A 14,097-nucleotide genomic window follows, 5' to 3' on the forward strand; every position below is an offset into this window, starting at 1 on the left:
GGGACCTGTGGCAAACCAAAGCCACTACTTGCCCTATACAAAGCGGGCAACAGCTGTCAGCCCCAGCAGCTTCCACTAAAAGGTGCAAGCTCTGTATTGCCCGACCTGACTTTTCAGAGAGAAGTTTTAAGTCCGAATTGTTTTGTGAGACCTCCAGATTTTTAAATACTGAGAATGAATTCCATTAAAAAGATCACAATAACAAACACCCACCATACAGTCCAAGCAAAACGCTGTGAGAGCAACCTTCATGAGGAGTGCAAAGTCACAGTTTCAATTTCACTTCCTCTAAAGAGATTTCAAAGTGTTCTGTTTCTTAAGTGATTCTGTTTGCATTTTAAAATACAACTGTATCTCTTAGAGGGAAAACAAGAATTTGCTCTAAGAAGTCACTGCCTCCTCAGCCCCTTTGTGAGTAAGCACTTTATGCTTCCCCAGAGGTGACTAAACTCTGATCATTGCCAATGGGCAGGCACTCCCCAAATGTCCAAGGACAACAAAGATACCCAGAGTGTCTTTCATAGCTACCAATGATTAAATAGCAAGTATTGCATTCCTAGGCATTGCTAACTAGTGAAGTATACCAGATGGAAATGTCTTTGAAGCTGTCCCTTTAAAACTCGAGCAAGCTACCAGGCAAACTCCGCCTCCAGGGAGGTTCCTTATTAAATAGGAGCCAACTGGCTGGGTCGGGGCTCAATACCCCAAGCAATACCTGCAACTGAGGATTCTTCCCGGGGAGACCGCAGCCCATCGGCATGGCTCAAGAGTTTGTGAACTGCAAAATCCAGCCTGGGAAGGTGGTTGTGTTCATCAAGCCCACCTGCCCGTACTGCAGGAGGGCCCAAGAGATCCTCAGTCAATTGCCCATCAAACAAGGGCTTCTGGAATTTGTCGATATCACAGCCACCAACCACACTAACGAGATTCAAGATTATCTGCAACAGCTCACGGGAGCAAGAACGGTGAGTTTCATTTTAAACGGCTAGGGAAATGCTCCCGGGTTGCCTTTTCTTGTCAGAGCTGTGCCTTTCTTTAGGATAAGGCTGCGGCTCCGTACTTCAAGGCGTCCACAGGGCTGTGCGGGGCGGGGGGTGTGGGGGAGGGCGCCTTAGAGAGGATCTCGGTCACTTGAATGAGCGGCGGCACTGCAGCCAAAGGTCTTCACGGAGCAGAAGAGGGAGTACAGCTGATGTCTGCTGTGCGGCAGGGTAAGTGGGACCAGCAGCTTGCCGGTGAGTCCCTGGGGAATTATCTAGAGTCTTTGTTTTAAGCACTGCCAGGAAATGACAGTTTTCAGCTGGCAGGGCTGGAGGTGGAAGCTGGGGTGGAGGGCCGGGTGTGATGTGTTTGTTATTTAACATGAGATTCATGTTCTTCATTCTTTTCTCTAGGCTTTCTTTTTCTAATTTGCTCATTCTTCCTTATCTAATTCCTCCCACTGGAAAAATCTAATGTACCATTATCTGCCCCTTGTTCTAAATTAATTATGGATGTTTCCAGGCCCCACATTGTAGGGAATCATAGCCTGGAGTTCTGGCCTGGCTCTTATAATGGCTGGCTGTGTGATCCTGGGCAAGTCACCACCCCAGTAGTCCTCAAAGATCCCAGCTGCAAGACCAGATTAGGTGACCTCAGAGTCCCATTTGCTACGAATAGACTGTGGGACCCTCTAAAAATTGCTCTCCTCCATCTGAAAGACTTCCCTCTCTTCAGCATCCTTGGCTTTGCGTCCTGGGCTTCAGGAGGGATGCCAACCACATCACCTGTATCAGTTCTGCTGTGAGGTGGGATGAGAAATGTCCCACCAGCTCAGCTAAGTTCTCTTTTACGATGCACGAATTCTACAGCACAGTGTTGGGCCAAGCACATATCCTATTTCAGTTTTAGTTTGACTTACAAGGTTGTCTCTGGGTTCTGAGTATAAAGCATTGGAGGTTGTTTCTCCCCTTCTCTCTAATAAGTCAGCATTTTGGTGCAGAAAGGGGGCTTAGTGTGTTACCCTACTGCTGTGTGCTGAGGTCCTGGAGTATACACAATGACGAGAGAGGCTCTTGCTGCCTAGTGGGACCACCAGCTGCATAGGATGCCCAGGCCCTGAGAGGTGTAAAGGGCAGTGCAAACACTACTACTGGCCCCACTGTGGCTGCCACCCTGAGGACCTTTTAGCCATTGGTTCCCAAACTTTGCTGCACATTAGGATCACCTAGAGAGCTTTTAAAACAATCCTTATGCCCAAATTATGCCCCTCAATAACTAAATCACAATGTCAGAGGTGGGAGCCAAGCATTAGTTTTGTTTGTTTGCTTGTTTTGAGACAGTTTCATTCTTGTCACCCAGGCTGGAGTGCAATGGTGCAATCTTGGCTCACTGCAACCTCTGCCTCCTGGGTTCTCCTCAACCTCCCAAGTAGCTGGGATTACAGGCGCCCACCACCATGCCCAGCTAATTTTTGTATTTTTAGTAGAGACGGGGTTTCACCATGTTGGCCAGGCTGGTGTCGAACTCCTGACCTCAGGCGATCCACCTACCTCGGCCTCCCAAAGTGCTGGGATTACACGGGTGAGCCACCACACCTGGCCAGCATTACTATTTGGAAAAATCCCTTGGGGATTCCAATGTGCAACACAATTGGGATTATTGTTCTCAGCCCAACAGCATCTATTCTCCAGGAGGTAAAGCAAACCTCTTCATGTGTTCATTTAACAATTGCTTTTTTTTTTTTTTTTTGAGATGGAATTTCGCTCTTGTCGCCCAGGCTGGAGTGCAGTGGTGTGATTTTGGCTTACTGCAACCTCCACCGCCCAGGTTCAAGCAATCAAGTAGCTGGGATTACGGGCACCTGCCACCACACCTAGCTAATTTTTGTATATTAGAGACGGGGTTTCACCATGCTGGCCAACCTGGTCTCGAACTCCTGACCTCAGGTGATCCACCCACCTCAGCCTCCCAAAGTGCAGGTGTGAGCCACCACACCTGGTCAACAATTGCTTTTTCATTTCTTTGTAGAACAACAATATTTCTTGTAGTAATCTTTTAAGGTTTTTTTTTTTTTTTTTTTTTTAAGAGACAGAGTCTTGCTCTGTCACCCAGGCTAGAGTGCAGTGGTGCAATGATAGCTGACTGCAGCCTCGAACTCCTGGGCTTAAGTGACCCTCCCACCTCAGCCTCCCGTGGCTGGGACTACAGGCATGAGCCATCATACCCAGCTAATTTTTTAAGTTTTTGTACAGATGGGGGTCTTGTTATGTTACCCAGGCTGGTCTTGAACTCCTGGCCTCAAGCTATCCTCCCACCTCAGCTTCCCAAAGTGCTGGGATTACAGACGTAATCCACCTCAACAAGCCTGTTTTTCATTTTTAGAAAAATGTTTTTCACAGATTCTTGAATTCTGAGTGCATTCCTCCTAGGGGAAGAACAAGTCTTTTAAAGCTGCACGTTTGATCGCCAACAGGGAAGTGTTTGTATTCAAAGGGTCTGAAAGCTCCTGAGGGTTTTTTTTTTTTTTTTTTTTTTGAGACGGAGTCTCCCTCTGTGCCCAGGCTGGAGTGCAACGGCGCAATCTCAGCTCACTGTAAACTCCACCTCCTGGGTTCACGCTATTCTCCTGTCTCAGCCTCTCGAGTAGCTGGGACTACAGGCGTCTGCCACCACGCCTGGCTAATTTTTTGTATGTTTAGTAGAGACGGGTTTTCACTCTGTTAGCCAGGATGGTCTTGATCTCCTGACCTCGTGATCCACCCGCCTCAGCCTCCCAAAGTGCTGGGATTACAGGCGTGAGCCACGGCGCCCAGCCTGAACCTGCAGTCTTAATTATTCTATAAAGTAGCTGTATCTAGTAGGTAATCAGCAGGACATGATTATGGAAAGTTAGTGGCTTCAATCAAGCCATGTACTTGGTAAAACCTGTTTTTGTTTTGCTATAGTCACAGCTCCTAAATTAGTGCCTTCATTTATTTCTCCTCTAATGCACTTTTCTTTACATAGATCTGAGTTTCTGAACTATATCGTTTCCCTTATCTCTGAAGAACTTCTTTGGGCATTTCTTGCAAGGGGATTCCATTGGTAACACATTCCCTCAAGTTTTGTTTACCTTAGAAAGTATTTCTCCTTCACATTTGAATGATGATTTTACTGGATGCAACAAATATTTTTAAGCACCTACTATGTACCAGACACTTTTATGTACATTGGTGAAAAAATTCTGCCTTTTCTGCCATGAAAAAAACCCTTCTGCCTTTGTTGAACCTATATTCTAGTGGGGGAGACAAACAAATACAGTAATAAAACAGTATGTTGGGAGTTGGTAAGTGGCACGTGCTATGAGGAAAAGTAGGAAAGGTAGGGAGGAAGCAGCAGGGTCCAGTTTTAAATGGAGCCATTGGGTCTCACTGAGAAGGGAACATTCGAGCAGATATCTATAGGAGCTGAGGGAGATGGGTGTACACAATTTACAGGTAGAGTGAATGCAAAGGTCCTGGGGTAGACGTTTGCCTGGCAGGTTTGTGGAATAGTAAGGAAGCCAGTATGGTTGCAGCACTGTGAGCCAGTAGGAGAGTTAGTGGAGGTGAGGTCTGAGAGCTAATAGGAGCTTGGAAGAACTGTGACTGGTACTCGGTGTGAGATGAGATGCCCCTGGTGGGTGCTGAGCAGACGAGTCACTTGATCTGACCCCATTTTGAAAGGGCCACTCTGGCAGCTGTGGGGAGAAGAGACAGTAGGGCAAAGGTGAAGGTTGAAGCTGGGAGACATTGGGAGGCTATAGCAGTTATTCCGGTGACAGATGAAGGTGGCTTATACCAGGGAGGTAGCCGAGGAGTGTTGAGAAATTGCTTTTGAGTAGTTGCATTTGTGTAACCCTAGCTAGCGTACAGGAGATGTTGCCTGGCTGAGGCTGGGGAAACCTACTGCAGGAGAATAAGAACCACAGGATTACCAAACTCGTTTTGGGGTGGCAGTTCTTTCCTCTCTTTGACAGTAGCGGACTCTCAAGTTCCTCTAAAGAGGAGGCTGGGACGGGAAGGGACAGGAGGGGAAGCAGCATAGGCTATTTCCTCTTCTTTGCTCAGCTTTATCAACAGTACTTCTTGCTTTGGTTTCACTGCCACAGCTCCCCCGTGCCGTCTGTACAGCCTGCCATTCAGCTCCCGTTAGGGGTACCATTCACTGATACGATTTAAGGCAGTTTTGCAGTTGTCCAGACTAGAGGATGGGTGTGAGGGTAAAGGAGCCTTTCGCTTCTTTGCCAGACACTGAGCACAAAACTCCACACTGGGAGCAGCCTGGTCACATTTCAGGGTCATCTCAGGAGGCTGGGGGGCAGCTCCAGGGCTGTGGGTTTTCAAAGCCTCAGTTATCCTGTGAGAGCACAGGGAATAGCCATGGAAATGTGCAAGATTTGTTTTTAATTTTTAGACTTTATTTTTAATGCCTACCTTCACGCAGACCCCCTTTTTAATAAAAGTGCTGTAAGAACTTATCCACAATAATTAAGCCCCTTTTCTCACCTTTCTCACTTTTTGGACAATTTGCTCCAATTATTATGCTTTCTGAGGAAAGCCCAAAGCTTTGAAAAATAGTCTCATTGCTTTCTGCCTCCACCTCTCCCTCCCCTCCAGTGCGTTCCTGGTACTCGGGGAGAGGCCTGCTGGCTCTGATGACGCGGTGACCTCCATGGGGCTTTTTTCTTCACTGCCAGGCAGCCTTGGTGGAACACTCCTGGCCTATAAATTCAGCCACGTTGAGGGTATTTCCTCCTCCCTCGCGATTCTAAAAGCCCTCTGGAATTCTGGAATGTGTCTGCTCCTAGCAGCAGGGAGGAAGTGTGTAACTAGAGAGGAGCCTATTCAGCAGGTGTCATGACTGTGCCTTGGCGTGGGTGACGCACCCTCATCCGGGGTGAGTTAACCATCTTATGATGGACCAGCGATTAAAGGAGACTCAAACACCACTACACCCCCCTGGTTGAGGACAGAGCTCACTTGTGTTGTTTTGTTTTGCTTTCTTTGTTTTGCTCTGTCGTCCAGGTGTGAGTGCAATGGCACCATCACAGCTTACTGCAGCCTCGACCTCCCGGGCCAAAGCAATCCTTCCACTTCAGCCTCCTGAGTAGCTGGGACTACAGGCATGCACCGCCATGCCTGGCTAATTTTTGTATTTTTTGTAGAGACGGGGTCTCACGATGTTACCTAGGCTAGTCTTGAACTCCTGGGCTCAAGCGACCCTCCCACCTCAGCCTCACAAAAGTAGTAGGATTACATTCATGAGCCACTGTGCCTGGCCCTCACCTGTGTTTTAACAACACAGAGAGATGATTGTACTTAATAAACCATGGACCTGAAAAATCAGAGATGTAATGCAAATACTTTTCCAGCTGTATTTAGAAACGAACTCCTTCCTTCCTGATTGCTGTGACCCAGTTTACAATCTTAGGTGTGGTCCCTGATGCAGAGAAAGCAGAGTTCAATCTAGGTGGTCTGACTGCAGCCAATCAGAATTCTCCTTCTGAAACATGTTTCTGTAGAGTGAAATTTTTAAATCCCTTTGACAAGTTGGACAAGCTCATGCATAGCACACAACTTGAAAACTCTTCTGGCGTAAAAACATTCTTGAGTTAATAATGTTACCCCTTATAACAGAAAGGAAGTCCTGTCCTGTGAGCATATACATAAGGAGGTTTTAAAGTGATTTGAAAAGTTTGGAATCACAGGAAATATTTAGTGGTAGGATAGAAATGTTCTGTCTAATCTAGTAATGTAGTAATGTCCTGGGTCGTGTGCTTTTTTAGGTGCCTCGAGTCTTTATCGGTAAAGATTGTATAGGCGGATGCAGTGATCTAGTCTCTTTGCAACAGAGTGGGGAACTGCTGACGCGGCTAAAGCAGATTGGAGCTCTGCAGTAACCACAGGTGAGTGGCAGGTGAGGTGCTGGGCCAGGAACATGGGAGACCGTGGAATTCTTCTGTCGTGGTTTGTTATACTGTATGACAGCATTCTGGTTGGGGGAAGAAATGATTTGGGGTGAGTTGAGGAACGGTGATGTCAATCACTTATGAATTTCACACTTTACAAAGAGATCATGTCAATGAGAGAAATCCTTTCACTCAAGCTTCATTTAACAAATATTTATTAAGCGTGTGCCAGACACATGAGAATATAATGATGCATAAAATGATAACCTGGAACTTATATTTTAGAGAGGTAGACAGATCAAAAACAAGCAAATCCTGAAATAGAATAGAATAATGTGACAGAATATGTCAGGGGGTGGGGAGAAAATTGAGCTAACATGGTTAGGGAGGGCCTTTCTCAGGAAGGGTTGAGCTGAGACCTGGTTAACAAGGGGACTGCTATGCAGAGATGAAGCAGAAGAGCTTTTCAGGCAGAGGGAATAGCAAGTGCAAAGGCTCTGAGGTGGCAACAGGTAAGGGATGTTCGTGGAACAGAAAGAAAGCAGGAATAGAGTGAATGAAGTGCAGTGAAAAGGAAGAATAGCGAGAAAGGTGGGCAGGGGCCAGAGCACCCAGGCCATGGTAAACAATTTGGATTTATTCAAAACGCAATGTGAAACTCAGGTCATTTTGGCTTTACCTGTGTTCACTTGGCAAATCAACTCTATTTAGTTGGCTTCCCAAAAGCCAAAACAAAGTTTTCTAAAATCAGTAACCTAAAGGAGATCTTTGGCTCTGTGGAAAACCACAGGGCGATGAACATTTCAGAAAGGAACCGTGATGGTTTTGGAGTCTGAGCTCCTCCCTCCCCCAGTTCCCCAGCACAGCTAGCGCTAGCTAGCTCCCAAGCAGGCCAATTCAGAGACCTGTACCCAGAGAGATGTAAATGCTGCTTTAGTTGAGGGATAAATGAATGGTTCTTTAACCAAAATGTTCTTGGAGGGGTATCTATTGCCTGCTAATTAATAACTCATTTCTTGGGCAATGAGTATACATTATTTGTGATGGTTACTCAGCATAGCAACAGAAGGGGGAAAAAGGTCTGAAAAAATACCACTGATTTCTCTGAAATGAAATAGTCAATGCTATAAATCTTCTAATCAGAATTCTACGATATCATCACAGCAGGTGCACCCTATGTCTGTCTGAGTTCACTTCCTGGCCTTACCACTGGTACTAAAAGCACTCAAACCCAATTAATGGTGGCACCAAATATTTCCTATTCTGGGACATGTTTAGCAATTTAGGCTTAGATTAAGAATGAGAGAAGATGGGAAATGTTATTTCTCCAACTGCTTCTATTTTGGTGTGGGCATTAGAGTCCCCCATATTCAGAAAGTCTCCTTATTTGCATTTGGCCTTTTCCTTCAGTGTTCTATGCTGTCAGTATTTTACTGGCAGCTGCATCTCAAGGCCATCTGCAACAGAGTGTGTTTAAATGGCAGGTGTAAGTGTTCTGGTAATGAGAGAAAGGAAGGATTTTGCCTTACAAGGAGATCCCTTCTTTCTTTCCTGGCAGAGCAGGCCCCATGCTGACGTCCCTCCTCAAGAGCTGGATGGCATTGCAAATGATGACAGCACTTCTGGTGGATGAATTTGGGGGCACAAACAGCTTTTTTCCTCTTTTGGCTCAGTATTTAAAAGTGGACCAACTTGCTCTTAATCACAGGGCCAAGAAGGTTGACGGGCCATCTTGATTTTCTTCTGGATGTGCTCTTTGGTTTTCAGAAGACTGTGACAAGTTCTGGCCCAGGATTCGCTCACTGGCCCTCAATTGTCCTCTTTGGCACGCGTTTCTTACTGTTCTCCATGTGTCGGCATGTCTCTACCTCTAAGCCAGTGTTTTTCAACTATGTTTATCCAGACTCCTTCTCCACAATGATGAATCCACAGTTGGTTATCTGCTACTGCCCATTAGCTAAAATCATTTTGCTGCTTGACTTTATGGAGTTTGTATTATGAAATCAGTGGGTATTTTGAATGTGTTCTTTCTAACTACATGCATCTCTCCACTCAACTCCACCCCATCCCATCCTACCTTGAAAATCACTGCTCTGAACCAGTGTTCTCCACCTTGTCCTCCACAGATCTCATAGGAAATGTTCAACAATTCTGTGAAAGGTCACAGGACCCAATTGGAGAAATCATATGAAAAGCATAGTTGGTCTTGGTGTCATATGGATCAGAGGCACAAGTGCAGAGGCTGTGGTCACGCGGAACACTCTGTTATTTAAGATGGCTATCCAGATAATCCTGAACACTGTGTATTTATTTTATTTAGACTACCAGCAAAGATTAAAGCATGAAATGTAAAACATCTGAGAAAACTTACAGCCCCCTACACCAAGAGTGTATCTGTGAAAGAGCTCCTACACTTTGAAAACTTAAGAATCCCTTATCATGAAGTTTGCCTGTTCTAGAATTGTAAGATTGTTAATTTCCTTCAATCTCTAGTGACAACACTTAATTTCTTTTCTAATAAAAAAATACCTATAGATGATTCAGTGATTTTTGTCCAATTCATTTCCATGTTCTCAAGACATTAAGGAATGTTATGCGAAATACACTAACTTAAAACTGTGTTTATATTTGGCCCTGCCATTATAAATAAAGACACGTGCTGCTGTCACTCACTGAGTACAAATGGTTGATATAATTTTGAAATTTCATATTGAAATAAATGCCAGACCTGGCTTACTGAATAATGCTTAGGGCTTAATAATAGTCTTTTTCATTTCATATTCCTTTTTGCCATTTCCCACTTAAGGCCCTTGTACTTCTCACTTCTTTCTTTTGTGGGCCCTAACCACTCCCTTCAACCAGGATTGCTATGATAATTGTTCAGTTTACACCAGGATTGCTATGGATAATTGTTCAGTTTACACCAGGATTGCTATGGATAATTGTTCAGTTTACACACTGCACAATATGAAAGCCCCCCCACCGGAGGTTATAGTATCTGATCCACTCTGGACCACTTGCCTGCACTTTCACACTTCTTTGTCCATGTTCATTGTGTTTCTTTCTCCTGAGGTGCCTTTTCTTCTTTGTTTTATTTTGAAATTCCACCTCATTCAAGGCCTGATTTACAGATCGTTTCCCCTATATTTTCTCTCTCCTCTCATGGCCTTTTGACTGAAAAATCATCGTTCCCTCTTCTGGAATTCAAAAACACTGTGCATGTAGATACTCTACAGCTCTTATCAGGCTATGTTGTAGTTAATCATCTGTATTGGTTTCTTGCCAAATTCAGCAGTACCTGAAGGCGACTGGGCGCGGTGGCTCACACCTGTAATCCCAGCACTTTGGGAGGCTCAGGCGGGTGGATCATGAGGTCAGGAATTCAAGACCAGCCTGGCCAATATGGTGAAACCCCATTTCTACCAAAAGTACAAAAATTAGCCGGGTGTGGCACGTGCCTGTAGTCCCAGCTACTCAGGAAGCTGAGGCAGATGAATTGCTAGAACCTGGGAGGTAGAGGTTGCAGTGAGCTGAGATTGTGCCACTGCACTCCAGCCTGGGTAACAGAGCGAGACTCTGTCTCAAAAAAAAAAAAGTACCCAAAGGCAAGAACCTAGACTTAACAATGGAAACCCAGTTCTCAGCATAGAAGAGCTATTTTATCAAAGCAATGTATGCATACGGTTTAAAAAGCCAAATAGTACTAAAAGTCTTTCCTGCTCTATCCGCCTCAAACCCAGGTTCTGGTAAAGTACCTTACAGGGCCGTGTGCCCCTCCCCAAGGGTATTCCCTCTCTCCATCCCTCCATAGAGGTAACCACTAGTTCGTTTTTCTTGTAATCATTCTGACACTTTATAGTTTTACTCCGTATAATATCTCTAAGCAATACATTTTACTTTTGAAAAACAATAACGACCTAGCTGTGTAAGAAAAAGGTGATATCACAATTAGATGAACAATCCCAAGAACAGGTAAACTGAACATTGACTCTGAGTTATAGACTGGCTTCAGCATCCCTTGGAAGTTTTCCAGAGCCTCTTCTGGGGAAGCAGAAGTGGTGCTGAGTGAGTCCTTGGAAACACGGCACCCCACAATCAGGCTATTGTGTGAGCCAAGCACGGGGTGTCCCCCAGAAATATGGTAATGGCAGAGGGCTGCTCTGCATTTTCTGCTTCTAAGCTCAGCACGTCCCTGCCCCCAGCTTTCAGGAGGAGATCAAAGCACACCCACACCTCGTCAGCTGGCCAGCTGTGTAGCAGGGAGAACGGAAATGTCATCGGCACCAGGCAAGCTAAGTACAGATAAGGATCTGCTTCAGGCCCATTTCAGCTTTCTGTCCTCAAGTTAAAAACTATACAACTACAGAGAACCCTCAACATGGAAAATTACACTGCTCCGATCTGGACTGCTGCCCTCTGTCCTGAGGCAGGCAGAGTTCTCTATCTGGGATCTCCCTTCACTGTCATTCTGCGGATTCCCTTTTCTCTCCTATGTTGGATCTCCTCTTTCCTGTGACCCACATGTATGAGTTAGAATACATGTGAAGGGGGCCAGCCCCTCCACACCTGTGGGTATTTCTCGTCAGGTGGGATGAGAGACTGAGAAAAGAAATAAGACACAGAGACAAAGTATAGAGGAAGAAAAGTGGGCCCAAGGGACCGGCGCTCAGCATACGGAGGACACACGCCTGCACTGGTCTCTGAATTCCCTCAGTATTTATTGATCACTATCTCTACCATCTCGACGAGGGAGATGTGGCAGGACTATAGGGTAATGGTGGGGAGAGGGTCAGCAGGAAAACATGTGAGCAAAGGACTCTGTGTCATAAATAAGTTTAAGGAAAGATGCTGTGCCTCCATGTGCACGTAGGCCAGATTTATGTTTGACTTTACGCAAACATCTTAGTGCAGTAAGGAGCAGTATTGCCGCCAGCATGTCTCACCTCCAGCCATAAGGCGGTTTTCCCCTATCTCAGTAAATAGAATGTACGATCGGGTTTTACACCAAGACATTCCATTCCCAGGGATGAGCAGGAGACAGATGCCTTCCTCTTATCTCAACTGCAAAGAGGCCTTCCTCTTTCACTAATCCTCCTCAGCACAGACCCTTTACAGGTGTCGGGCTGGGGGACAGTCAGGTCTTTCCCTTCCCACGAGGCCATATCTCAGGCTGTTTCAGTGGGGGGAAACCTTGGACAATACCCAGGCTTTCTTGGGCAGAGGTCCCTGCGGCCTTCCGCAGTGCACTGTGTCCCTGGGTACTGGAGACTGGAGAATGGTGATGACTTTTACCAAGCATACTGTCTGCAAACACATTTTTAACAAAGCACATCCTGCACAGCCCTAAATCCATTAAACCTTGAGTCACCACAGCACATGTTTCTGCGAGCACACGGTTGGGGTTAGGGTTACAGATTAACAGCATCTCAAGGCAGAAGAATTTTTCTTAGTACAGATCAAAATGGAGTTTCTTATGTCTTCCTTTTTCTACACAGACACAGTAACAGTCTATCTTTCTTTCCCCCACAACATGCTAGGCTGCTATAACAAAGATATAATGCCTGATAGAAGCTTCTTTATCAAAAAAATTCCAGAGGCAGGCAGGTGGCATTTGCTCCAAGGGGTCATGACTGACCCAGGGGTCCTATGTACCACTTCTGCTCACATCCCATTAGCCAGAACTTAATGCCATAGCCCCACCAGCTGCGGGGTAGGCTAGGCAGAGGGGCCCCTGCCTGGGAAGCCTCTTACCTAACTAAAACTCACTAAAACTCGAGGAGATCTATATCAAAAGAAGGGGAGAATGGCTATAGAAAGAAAGTTAGCAAACTGCATCTTTCTCTTTTTTATTGTTTTTCCTCTGAGCCCCAATTTTCTTTCTCTGTTTTACATTTGAAAGCCTTCCTCAAATGTCTGGAGATCTGACTATCTGTAAATATTTAAAGAATGAGGCACTAAAAAACTGACTGGAAGACTTGTGTGCATAGATTAGGCTTGCCAACTGATAGCTTCACCATAGAGAGCGTCTTTGTTCAAATGTCACCTTCTCAGCAAGGGCTCCCCCATCCCCCTATCTAACACTCTCCCTTTCACTTTCACTTAGCATTCCCTATCCCTCTTTTTCAATTTATTTTTTTCTATAACATTTATCTTTTTTTTGAGATGGGGTCTTACTCTGTCATCCAGGCTGGAGTGCAGTGGCACAATCTCAGCTCACTGCAACCTCTGCCTCCTGGGCTCAAGCAATCCTCCCACGTTCAAGCGATTCTCCCACCTCAGCCTCCTGAGTAGCTGGGACCACAGATGCACGCCTCCATGGAGGCTCACCTAATTTTTTGTATTTTTGGTAGAGACAGGGTTTCATCTTGTTGCCCAGGCTGGTCAACACTCCTGAGCTCAAGTGATCCGCCTGCTTTGGCCTCCCAAAGTGCTGAGATTACAGGCGTGAGCCACCACACCCAGTCTATCTTTTAATATATGGTATGATTTATTTAGTTTACTGTCTCTTCACTATTAGAATATAAGTGCCTTGAGGTCAGGGATTGGTGTCTATTTACCGCTGTATCTGCAGCATCAAGACTGCTTGGCAGATAGTAGGCTCTTTCTTGAGTGAACAAATTAAAGAATAAATGAACAGGTACAGATCTGGTTGCCTCACTGGGAGATCCCCCAATTATTGGTTCCTGGACACCTTTTCTTTTGAGCCATTCAGTCTCTCCAGCTTCACAGCTGGGGGTTGGGCCTCATCCTCAGGGTTCTGGCTGCCAAGCAGGGAAAAGGGACTTGGCAGCTTCCTGGCCAGTGTGTAGACTCTCATGTAACCTCCTGTTTTCTGCCCTGCTCCTTGCTGAGTAATTCTGTGTGATCTGCAAGGATAGAAAGAATGATCTTTCAAAGAACATGGAGAGAGATTGGCACTAGGTGCTGGCAGAAAAAAACAGCAAAAATTAACCACCAAAAAATTCACAGCCAAAGCTCTACTCTTTCTGTTTACTGAAGAAAGCAAGTGATCCAATCTCCTGTGAATGTTGTTGATTTTAATAACCACCTTCTCTGCTTCCTCCAACCTGGCCCTTTGGGCTAGACTCCAGACAGCCATTTCTTCCAATTCAAGGCTGTCCAAAGAGGCCCCTTAAGGAGAAAGAACTGGTAAATTCTTAAACTGATGGTAAATTCCTAAACTGGTG

At 45.5% G+C, this 14,097-nt stretch overlaps 1 protein-coding gene across 1 annotated transcript; it reads left to right on the forward strand.

The window, feature by feature from the left end:
• The first annotated feature begins 516 nt into the window (after positions 1 to 516).
• Positions 517 to 9,449, forward strand: GLRX (glutaredoxin). Its single transcript, XM_003822757.6, has 3 exons — positions 517 to 965; positions 6,788 to 6,907; positions 9,037 to 9,449. Exons 1-2 carry the CDS (start codon positions 759 to 761, stop codon positions 6,899 to 6,901), a joined length of 321 nt encoding a protein of 106 aa, XP_003822805.1. The 5' UTR covers positions 517 to 758; the 3' UTR covers positions 6,902 to 6,907; positions 9,037 to 9,449.
• Positions 9,450 to 14,097: the final 4,648 nt, after the last annotated feature.

Source organism: Pan paniscus, chromosome 4, assembly GCF_029289425.2.
Source record: "Pan paniscus chromosome 4, NHGRI_mPanPan1-v2.0_pri, whole genome shotgun sequence".
NCBI lineage: Eukaryota > Metazoa > Chordata > Mammalia > Primates > Hominidae > Pan > Pan paniscus.